This window comes from Thamnophis elegans, chromosome 6 (genome assembly GCF_009769535.1).
Source record: "Thamnophis elegans isolate rThaEle1 chromosome 6, rThaEle1.pri, whole genome shotgun sequence".
NCBI classification, from domain to species: Eukaryota; Metazoa; Chordata; class Lepidosauria; order Squamata; family Colubridae; genus Thamnophis; species Thamnophis elegans.
In genome coordinates, this window is record NC_045546.1 from 66,236,526 (window position 1) to 66,248,841 (window position 12,316).

Consider the following 12,316-nt stretch of genomic DNA (forward strand, 5'->3'; position numbering starts at 1 on the left):
TTAATCCAGGCGTAGTGAAAGAATTTCATGAGTTCAAGCCTTGTTTTCATAGAGACAATTTTCTGGGCTCCTAGCCAAGGGGTTGCTTATCTCCCTCCTTAGTTGTGGCAGACAGCCAAATCTGCATCAGTATAGATTAGAGGCTTGGGACAGAACAGATTTGGTTTCCTCCCTTCTCCCTTCTGGCAGGGATCTCTTCCAGGAGCAGTTTGTGTGGTCCTGGATTCGACCTTGGTCAATTTCTACTTCCTCAGCCAAGACACACTCACTGTGCAGGCAGACTGGAGCTCCACAGGCAGTGCATGCATTGTACAGGTCATCATTTAAGCCATCTTTGAACAACTCATGAGTATTTCCTCTGGCTAATCTACATTGTAAGTCAGATCACGAAACTCTTCGATGTATTCAGTGACTGGACAGTGTCCCTGTCTGTGCCTTATGTGGTCTCTAGCCTTGCAGTCAGCTAGGGGGTCGTTAAATCTCTATCTCAGGGCTGTCATGAAACAGTTGAAGTTGCAGAGCTCTGGTGCATCTGCATTACGGAGGGCTCACCATCATCAATGTGCAGCTGATCCTTCTAGAGCCAGGGTGACAATCTTCAACACCTTCTGTAGGGAGATCCCTCCCATACTTTTTTTTTTTCATTTTTTTTTTCATTTATTAAAATTTATAGGCCGCCCTTTTCCCTGAGGGGACTCAGGGCGGCTTACAATCACAAGGGAGGGGGGTGCAGTATCAAAAAACAAAACAAAATGTGAACAAAGAAAAATAATAAAACACAACTTTCGTTCAGCAATCAAACACTCGGGCGGGTGAATTGGGAACCTATCCCCAGGCCTGCTGGGAGAGCCAGATCTTGAGGGCTGCGCGGAAGGTCTGGATGGTGGTGAGGGTACGGATCTCAACGGGGAGATCGTTCCACAGGGTCGGAGCTGCAACAGAAAAGGCTCTCCTCCGTGTGGTCGCCAGTCGGCATTGACTGGCAGATGGGATTCGGAGGAGGCCCAGTCTGTGCGATCTAATTGGTCGAAGGGAGGTAATCGGCAGAAGGCGGTCTCTCAAGTACCCAGATCCACTACCATGGAGTGCTGCATGTAGGTCAGTATGTGTGTGAGGAGAAATCCCAGTTGCTGGGAATTGCCATGGAATTTGATGCCAAGAGGGGGCACCTTCCGTTGTAAGGGTGGAAGCCTCCTCTAGTCGAGTCACAAGCCCTGCTTTGCATTGAGATGTCTCCTGGGTGGAGCTTCCATGGTGGAAATGAGTTCAACAGTAGCCACTGCAGTTTCAGCCAATGCTCCTGGTGTTGGGGATCCCTTTTGTTCATTGGTAGTTCCCCTTTTGTACTCCTAACTAGCCTGCAGCGCAAGCATGGATCTGCATGCCATAGATGTCCTCCCTCATGAGGTTCATGGCTTCCCTCAGGAGTTGGTTGGGCTGGTCTGGGGCTCCTTCCTGTTCATCATTGTCATAAAGGTCTCCCATCTCCTGCTTCCAACCAGGACATTGGCTGCCACAGGTGAGGGTGTCATCTTTGGTTCTTCCACCCTAGCCTTCCATCTTCCCAACACCGATGGACCACCTTGGCTTGATAGGTGTTTGAGGCAATATTCACCTTGACCCAGGCCTTGAGGGCTTCAATTGAGATTTTTTGGGGGGTGGGGTTCTTCCCCTGAGTAGACATGGTGTGCACAGTCCCCATGGTATGGCTGTTACCTCTCTCGCTTAACCAGTTTGCAGGTCTTGCCTAATGTAAGGTCTTGCCTCTCCAATCTTCCCAAGAAAGCAGGACTCTCGAAACTGCAGTTGTTCCAAAAAGAGCTTTTATTGAAAGGTTTGTGATAACAAGAGATCTAGACAAGAACTGAAGCTTCTCACTTAAAACCAGCTATTTAAAGCAATGCTAACCAAACCCCTTCCACACTACATCATTTCAGGAAAACAGAAACCTCATATAGAGATTAGCACAGTAATGCAGGCAACAGAAACAGAAACTTCATATACAGATCACTCCATTCCACCTACCTTCTTCTCACCAAAATGCCAGCGTCCCTGTACAAATATCTGGGACCTGACAAAATCATTCCTTCATTTTCTGTGCAACATGCAGTGTTAAATCATTCTTCAGCAGAAAGAGATTTATTCATTCAAAAAAATTAAGTGCCATTTATTTCCTGATAGGATAGTGGTTATTTAAATATCAACACAATTATTCTTCATTGGAAAGGAAGCCATCTCAGTTGTTGATGTCATAATTAGAAAATGAAACGTCTGATATATCAAATCAAGGCTAGTTAATTTAACATCTTATTTTCTTTGCTGGCAACTAAGAAGTACTCTAGGAGTTCATAAGCAGATGGATTTCCATCATTCTTTCAACAGACTGAAGAAACATAGTATGTGGTGCTGGAAGTATCATCTCTGGATCCTCTTCCCTATTTTGATAATGTTAAATATGTAGAATGTTATAAAACATGTAGTAGTTGCAGAATTGATTGAGACAGTTAAGAAAATAGAAACAAAATTCAAAATCAAATTATTTGAATAATTAGATTAATGGATTGAAAGTCATAGAATGAAATTTAATGGATGTCAATACAGTTATTCATATGGGAAACAAAAATGAAATGCACAGGCATACCTAGGATAGGGATGCCTAGATAGTACTTCCAAAAATGATCTGGGGGTAATAATTGATTGCAAAAGGAATACAGGGCAGCAATCTAAATGTAATTTTAAATTTAATTTTAAACTCAATCAGATGACTATAATTTTCAGATCTCTCTGTCTCTGTCTCTTTCATTCATATATATATATATATATATATATATATATATATATATATATATATATATATATATATATATATATACACACACACACACCTAAAATTAAAAATAAATAAATATTTTGCTCTTTTGTGCTTCAGTTAAGATCCAGTATTTCCCAATGACACAGATACACAGAAATTATAACAACTTTTGACATTTATTTACTCATTTCAAATATTTATATAGTTGACCATCTTGTACCAAAATAATATCTATTTATGATAGAAAATATTAAAAGTATAATATTGAGTTCTAAATACCTGGAGCCATAGCTAAATTTCAAAACAGCTCATAACAAGCAGGCTATGCAGAGAAGCTTCTAGTGATGAATAGCAAATTGACATCCTATCCTATGGACAGCTAGTTGCTGGATCGAGACAGTAGAAACTCTTTAGAGCAAAAAGATATGGGCAGATTTTTGTGTGTGTGTGAATAGACAGAGGACCTGTGGTTTTATTGTGAAAGTCATGGAATTCCATCAAGCTCAGAGCCAATAATGTAGTCTTTTATGGTCTTAGGTTTTGAGCAAAGCACAATCTTTTAAAGCATTTTAGAGTAATTTTGTTGCTCGTAAAGATTGAAAACTTTCAGAACTGCAAATCAGGTTCTATTTGCTGGGTAGGTTCTCTTTCAATCATTTAACAAAGAAAATTATGAGGTTAAAATTTTATGCATTAAAATATTTTTGTGGAGAATATGCAGTAACAGGATGATTACGGTATTGATTTTAGAAGGTTTTAAGTGGCTTAGAGGCTCTAATGTATTTGAATTAAAGACTTTGAAATTAAATAAAAGAATCCTTTTTCATGGTAAATCACTTTTTTTTTATACCTAAGCAACTGTTATCAGAACAAACTGATGACTTTGAAATTTGGATAGTAAAGGGCATTAGCACAAAATAAATAATACTATTTTAGAGGACATTTTTGATGATGGGGATAATATGTAATTATAAAGTTATCTGCAATTATAGAATTGGAAAACAATATTGATGAGGAGCAAGCAAGTTCTACTGAGTAAAATTGAATTTAATGTGGATTAAAAATAATAGTTTATAAGAAAGAAATGGAAACAATGAATTTTAAGAGACAGGTATTTCAAATATTCCAATACTAAATTCAATAAATAAGTACACTGATGAATTGGTACAATCATTTAGTGAAATAGAACTAGATGTGTCAACAGAGACGTAAACAAACTGCTAATTATTGCAACAACTTGATAAAATTTAGATTTAGAATCTACATTTCTTTAATTTAATTAACTAAAATATAATTAAGAACAAATAAGTTCTGATGTCTTATAAACATAACATAACATAACATATATTCTTGCAATGCTACGGTTAAAAAATAGTCAACATGCTGGATGGTGAGATTGAAGTTCTGCCAGATTATTTGTGTTTCATAGATTATAAACTGTCAATTTGTAAAGCGTTACCATGACTATTATCAAGTTGACATTGGAGGGAGGATTCCATGCATACCTTCGGCCACAGTTGGATCTCATATTTCTACAACTTCATTGGTGGATATGATTTATGACACAGACTGAGGGAGGGGAGAGTTAGGGGTAAAGTGCAAAGACCATTAACAGGATATCAGTTTTGGCTCCACAGAAGAACATGCCAAAATGTGATCCTAATAAATGAATGGATTTCTTTTGAACTTTGTCTCGAGGCTCGTAAATTAATTAGGTCATCTTTTGGAAACTTCACATAAACATTGAAAAAAAAAGGCTGAGTTTCAATTGCACTATTATAGCCATCCTCTTCCTTTTTTATCATACCTTGAGGATATCTTTAAGTCCTTGTAATCTTAAGGAAAATTAACAATAGTACAAGATATTGCTACATAGTAGTATGAAGAGTTGTAGGTTCTACAGTTGCAACTTGTAATGAATACATTAGGATTTTTCTTTTTTATTTACCCAGGTTCTTTTCCTAACACTACTTTATGAAATGTAAAACATAATTGATTACTTACAAAATAAATACTCAAAAAATCATCAATTTAAGCTCATAAAAAGCTTCATTTTTGTATAGATATGTTGGAAGAAATATCCATCTGGTTCAGTTCCAAGTAGGGAGAAACATGGAAACATGGAAGCTGATTGGAAAGATGGTTTAATGGTGAAACAAAACCACCAAGCATGTGTGATTCTGGGTAGCTGAGCAATTGATTTGTTGAGTACGTGGATTTTTATACAGTTTGTTCTATAGCATTTTGAAATTTAGAGGCTTGTTTTGTGTATTTTGTTATTTGATTTTAATTAGTTTCTCTTGCAAAGCTTGGCAATTAGTTGGGGGTTTTAATCAGTGGTGGGATTCAATTTTGTTTTCTGTTGGTTCTGTGGGCATGGCTTGGTGGGCGTGGCATGTCTTAGTGGACATGGCATGGTTTGGTGGGTATGTCTTGGTGGGCGACTCCTACTCCATGCAAGGAGACCCAGCTTTGTAACCCAGCATCCTCAGCGATAGGATGGGAGACCACCAGGAGAGGTGAGGAGGAAGAGACAAGGGGGTGGCAAAAAGGCAGCAGAGCTGCTGGTGGCTGAGTACTAAACTTTCCTTCCTTCCTTCCTTCCTTCCTTCCTTCCTTCCTTCCTTCCTTCCTTCCTTCCTTCCTTCTTTCCTTCTTTCCTTCCTTCCTTCCTTCCTTCCTTCTTTTTCCTTCCTTCCTTTTCTTCTTTTAACTTCCCTCTTCATTCTCCTTTCTTCTTACCTTCCCCTCTTTCCTTCTTTTTCCTTCCTTGCTCTCTCCCCTACCCTTTTTCCTTCTTTCGCTTTGTCTTTCCTCTTTCCCTTTCTCCTTTCCTGTTCCTTCTTGGATGCTCAAATGCAAAAGGGGAAACATTTCTCCTTTTGTTTTGTTTTGCTTTTAGTTTGTTTTACTAGACCTCTGCCAATGAAAATGGAGCTCGGTGGGGGGGCACATTACTCCCCCAAAATTTGCAGCCTATGAACAAATATCTAATTGATAATTTCAAAGCAACATATGGTTTTCTATTACATGTAGAAAGTAATATATAATTACAATTAATAGGAATTACTAAATTGCGAAAAGTCTAAAAACCTAAAATTTGATAACTAACACCTAACAAATCTTTACATATTAAAAATGGAAGACCAAGCAAGAAAAATACCATTAAGAAATGTTACTATGGTTTTAAAGCTAGTATCTTTGCAGAACCTTTGTAGTATCATCAAAAATTATTAGATCAGTGTCACTGTTCGTATAGGTTAGATTACAGCCATACGTTTTGGCAAAGGAATAAAACAAATAAATAAACGAAGAAGCTATTTAAATTCTAATCCCAGTAAATGGCAAGTTTTAAACATAATTAGAACAGAGTTAAGAATAAGAATATATTTTTTTTTAAGTTATACTCTATTAGCACAAAAAGTTTTACCCATGGTTGTTTGTGCCACTTGCAAAATACATTTATCACTACTAGATTAGTTTACTTTTTACTGTTTTTTTATTGTTTTAGACATTAAAATTCTAATAGCAATAACTTCCTACCAGAAAATACTTATTAATTTTCCACTTGTTACATGCATTTCCTGTATAAATATAATTATTAAAAAGTTATTGAACTGTATTTTTTCAACAAACAGCCACATTTAATTATTGATTTCTTTTTATTTAAAATGCCATCCTAAAGAAAGTGAAAATTAATTTATACTTTCAGGAACACAACTTTATACAATATGGAATATAACAATAGTGAAGATAGATAGATAGATAGATAGATAGATAGATAGATAGATAGATAGATAGATAGATAGATAGATAGATAGATAGATAGATAGATATATTCACCCCTCTTAAGTAGAATAACTGTAGCATGTCTGCGGCCGTATCCATTTTCAACATAGCAGGAGTAATTTCCAAGATCCCCTTCTTCCACTGAATCAAGAATTAATGAGATGGAAACTTCTTGTTCTCCAAGATGTTCTTTAAGGATTCTAATAAAAAGAAAAATATTTTGTTGAAATATTTTTGCTTATTGAAAAATTGTTGAAAAACAATATTTTTGGAAGGAATCGAAGGAATCTTAATATGATCTTTATTTTAAAAAAAGTACATTGATGTAATTAAACCACTAGTTTACCTTATTATCAATATATATTTATACACATCTGTAGATGCTAATGAGATCTGAATTAAATTGATTTTTATAAATATTTTTTTTTGCTAAAATATAACTATCTTTTAAAACACTTTTTAAGATTGAAAAAAATTGAACCAAATAGAACAGGTTTTGTGAAAACAATTACCTAATTTTTTTGCAATTAAGGTGAAATATATTCTATTTTTAAAAAATAAAATATATTTCTGGATTATTCCATTTTTAAAGATTAAGTAACAAAGTTAATATTCTCAGAAGATGGATGCATTTCTTTGAGTAATTTAGGAGAAATAATTTTCTTTGGAAATTCATACTTTGTTTATAATTCTTTATGCACATAATACTTGTTTGTTTGAAAACAACATATATCCACAAATATAAACACCAAAAGAAATTACCACTATTTCCAAAGATTAAGAAACATCCCAATGAATATCACAAAAGGATTTTGTGTAAGTAATCAATTTATAATAGACACACACACGCATGGACACACACACACAATTTATCATGTAAATAGTTTCTAAACATTTTACAGTTGCTGAATCTTCATTCTTGCTTCAACATTAGATTCTAAAACTAGCAGTTTTAGAATAATTGCATATAATTTAATTTAATTTAATTTATTGAATTTATAGGCCGCCCAATCCCAGAGGACTCCGGGCAGCTTACCCAGAATAAGAAAAGAAAAGAAAAAAATAAAATAAAAATAAAAATAAAGATTAAAATTCTCCAACACGCATACATTAATATGAAACATCAATTTTCTATGCCATTCTCAATAATCATCCTGCAAAAGAACAAGGCTCAGTTGATTTTGTGCTCTGTAATAATGTCTATTCCTCTTTTAAATAGTATTTTATTCATTTAAGAAAAGTAGATATTAGTCTTGACAAAACATATGTATATATATTTTTTACCTAATATCACTCTCCCAAACCCGACTTTCATCCAAATCCTCAATAAACTTTTCGCCTTTCATCCAATACATTAAAGGACTGACTTCTCCACTGTATCCAAAGAATGCTCGACAAGTTAGATTAGGAGAATGGCCTGGAGAAAAGCATTAATAAAGAAAATACATTAGACTCGAACTGGCAAAACTAATGTATTACTGGGTTGACAATAAAGTAATAGTTTATCATATAAATCTTACATTACATGAAAGTTAACTTTAGGATTCTTATGTATTAGAAACATTTTTGACCAAATTATGAGCATAATACATGCTCAGTAGAAGAAAGTTAGGGTGGAGGAGGAAGGAAAGAAAGGAGAAAATATCGGGGTCATTCCAAACATAAAATTAATGAATTCCTAAATGAATGTTATAGAACAATTTTACATAATAAATGTCACTTCTCTTGCATATGTTTAATGTACTTGAAGATACACATTATAAAAGAAATCAAATATGGAAGTTTTTATGCATTAGTCCAAAAATATTTACAACCTATGACCAAATATGTAATTGATAATTTCAAAGCAATATCTAATATTTTAAAATAATGCAATCTTATTCTTTCTACTCAATATACACATACCTGAAGCAACTAAAATATTATTTTATTGACAATTATTCAAAAACAAATTAGTTATTTGGTTTCCTTTAAACAAAAAAAACATTTATATGTTGTAAGACACCTTCAAAGTCCATAAAATGTTTTTAAAAATCAAGAAACTCAATATTTTATTTTATTACTAGTAAGCAAAAATACTTGTTATGGGAAGTGGCTAGATCATCCAAGGCCTGCAAGTATAGTTAACTAGCTTAGCGACAACTTCTGCCTAGATCATTGCATTTCCTGACATGTTATTGGGTAAAGTGAACAGATTTTAAGATGGGTAAAGCGGGACACCATTGAGGGGGAGGGGCGCTCGGAGCACCTGAGCTGTAAAAATAAGCCTTCCCCAGATTGCCTTCCCCCAACGTCCCCCAACCTTTTCAAAAGCCACTCCCATCGCCAGCCTCTCCAAACCAGATCCCCGCCTGCCTCCCCTCGGCTCACCCAGACCAGGTTGCTGATGGTGGCTTGCATGGCATGGCTGCAGGGAGAGCGGCACCCGAGAGAAGCGGGCAAAAAAAAAAAACTTCCGACGGCTGAGCCGCTTGGCCCGGGACCAAGCCTCCTCCTCGCTGTGCTGCCGCCACCGGAAAGCCCCCCTGGCCGAGGCTGCCGGACAGCTGTCGCAAAAACATTGCGCATTGGCGCGTGCACACGAAGGAGGAGAAGAAGCCTTGCCCCTTGTCAGGCGCTGTGAGTGAGCTGAGCAGAGGGAGGGAAACCACTGCCCTCTGAAGGCCACATCAGGAACGACACTTCAGAGAAATAAAAACTTTTTTTTAACAGCGTCCTTTTTAAAATTGATGATTCAGCGTCTTTTCTTTTTTTTGGAAAATTGGGACTTTTTGAACACGCTGCAGGACACGGGACAAATTTTGAAAAATTGGGACTGTCCCGCCAAAAGCGGGACATCTGGTCACCTTATGTTGGGTACTCCTCTTCATTTGCTTTATTTTGCTTGCTGTCATCTGAATGTCAGGTTTTATGGAAAGAGTACAAGAAGTGAGTTCCTCATTTTGTCAAGTTCAACTTCATCCCAGAGAACTGAGACCCAGTTCTCAGATTATCAAAGCAGCATGATACTGTGCAGCTAAAAATGTCACTAGAACTATTATTAGATTAAAAATAGTTGATAAATACAAAGCATGCACAATCGCATGTTCAAGTGTGCAAAACACATACATATTTGCAGAGTTCAAACTATTCAGTAATGAGAAAAGAAAACACACATGAGTGTGAAACACCATTAAATATCACATTCTATCAATCAGTATGTGGTGCATAGTCAGTGGTGGGTTTCAAATTTTTTTAGAACCTCTTCTGTAGGTGTGGCCTGTTTTGTGGGTGTGGCTTGGTGGTCATGTGACTGGGTAGGTGTGGCCAAGTTGGAAAATGTGGTGAAACTCACTTAACAGCGCTCTTGCTTAGCAACCAAAATTTTGGGCTCAATTGTGATAAGTTCCCTTTCTTTCTTTCTTTCTTTCTTTCTTTCTTTCTTTCTTTCTTTCTTTCTTTCTTTCTTTCTTTCTTTCTGTCCCTCCCTCCCTCCCTCCCCTCCTTCCTTCTTTCTTAGCTCTCTCTCCAAATTTCTTTCTTTCTCTTTCTCATTCTCTCTCTCTCTCTCTCTCTCTCACACACACACACACACACACACACACACACACACACACACACACACATATTTCCCTCATGACTGCCACTGACAGCTCTCAAAGAAAAGGAAGGACTCCTGCCTTGGGAAAGGGTTGGACTAGATTACCTCCATGTTCCCTTACATGCTGCTAGGTCTACTCTACACATATATGTTCTGCTCTGTGCCAGTTAAAACTGTTTTGTGTTTGTGTGTGAGGGGATGTTCTTTTCCAATTTTTATTTTTTTTATAATTTAATTACTTAAAATACACTCTAATATATTTAGATAGCAAATGTAAGAACACTTCAATCATACAGTAAACAAAGGACTAAAAATTGAAATGTGGATTTGCAGAGCAATTTCTCTCTAGATATAAAGCTAAAGTCTTTCTTCAAAAACATCTACCACAAATTAGTATTCTTTTAAGGAGTGTTAAGAATTCCCTTTGAATAGGAATTTTCATGGTAGGTAGCTGGTGTAGGTGGCTACAGCAGACAACCAAAACAAATCCTTCCCATGATCAAGGTCATACATGGGTCAACCATTCATAGAATATTGCAAGCCCTCTTAAAGGCAGGAAGTGGTTGATATCTGTTTTCCCTTTCTACCATTCCTTAAGGAAAAATATATTTCCCTTTTTCTTTTCCTCAGGTAAAAGAGAAATCTGGAAGGACAACATTCTTATAAACATGGAATGGTTGATATACACCTGTAACAATATAATAGATAGCATAATGAAAAAAACTCTGGGAATTAATTTTTTATAGCAATCAAACCTCTCATGATCTATTTATCTATCCAAATAGATATAATATTAATACAATAATGTGCTTTAATTTATGGATAGTGGGAGGGTATAGTAATCTTACTCTTCATGGCAATGTATATTATGTCTATTATCAATCTAAATATAGATTTGGTTATACCAAGTAGACAAATAAAAATAACCTCCTGCTAGTTTTCATATTCCTGGTGACATTGAGCCAACTGAATGATTTACAGCTTCTTTTGAAAAGAGTCTCAAGTCTCCTCAGAACTGGGCACCAGTGACGTGCGGTGAGGTTTATGGCTGGTGAGGCAAGCAGGCAAAAGCCGCCCTATGTCGGACACAGCGCAGGGGCTTTGGCAGGCCTTTCTGAAAGCCCCGCCAAAGCCCCGGTGCTGTGTCTGACATAGAGGCATCCCACGGGATGCCTCTATGATGGACATAGCACCGGGGCTTTCGGAAGGGCTCTACCACACCAAGGGAGAACCCATCTTTCTCCCCTCTCCTACAAAACAGCATCAGAAGGAGAAAGGGGCAGATTATATTAATGAAGACACCCCACACTTAAAGTGGTTCCCCTTAGACAGGAAACAGAAAATGATTATGAACATGCCTGCTGAATGGTCAGCCTCCTCACTTTAACAGTTTTGGGTTGCCGAAACATAAAAAATAAAGTGCCAGCACACGGGCCAGCAGAGGCGGGTAAAACACACACACACACACACACACACACACACACACACACACACACACACTACTTACAATAATACAATTACTTACAAATTACATTAATTTTGAATTCCTCCCCCTCCCTCTGACCCACATACCTTTTCCAGCTGTTTCACAGAGGATTTCAACTCTGCTCTTGTCTGCCATGATGAAAATGTAAAAATGTAAAAGGAAAAATGCAAGAGCTGCTGAGGTCAGGCTGGGTTAGTTGCTGCCAGAATCTCCAATGGATGACTCTGCTTAACTGTTTAAAAAAGCTCTTTAAAAAGTGCCCTCTACAGGAGGAGTCGAGAGAACCACATGCCTCATCTACATAAGGAATTTTTCAGCTTTTAATCCTTGCTTAACTCTGCTCGAGTAAACATAGACTAAATGAGGCACGTGGTTCTCCTGCCTCCTCCTATAGAGGGCATTTTTTAAAGAGGCTTTTTTAAACAGTTAAGCACTAAGCAGAGTCATCCACTGTGACTCTGGCAGAAATGACCTCAGCCTTTTTCCTTTTACATTTTTTTCCTTTCATGATAACAGTGGGGAGGCCCTGCCTCCCCTGACTGCACGTCCCTTCTGGGTACCCTGTTTTCCATCTTTTGAAAATATTCCACTCATAGTGGAAAAAAAGTGCAACAAAGAGGTCAAACAGAAGGGAAGGTCTTAACTCACA

General features: G+C 36.8%; 1 protein-coding gene across 1 annotated transcript in view; it reads right to left on the minus strand.

The window, feature by feature from the left end:
• Nucleotides 1-12,316, minus strand: part of IL1RAPL1 (interleukin 1 receptor accessory protein like 1) — a 726,118-nt gene that overhangs the window by 35,809 nt on the left and 677,993 nt on the right. Inside the window, exons 6-7 of the mRNA XM_032220482.1 lie at nt 7,886-8,018; nt 6,656-6,801 (exon numbers count right to left, since the gene is read on the minus strand). Coding sequence (XP_032076373.1) covers nt 6,656-6,801; nt 7,886-8,018 — 279 coding nt within the window. The remainder of the gene's footprint in view (nt 1-6,655; nt 6,802-7,885; nt 8,019-12,316) is intronic.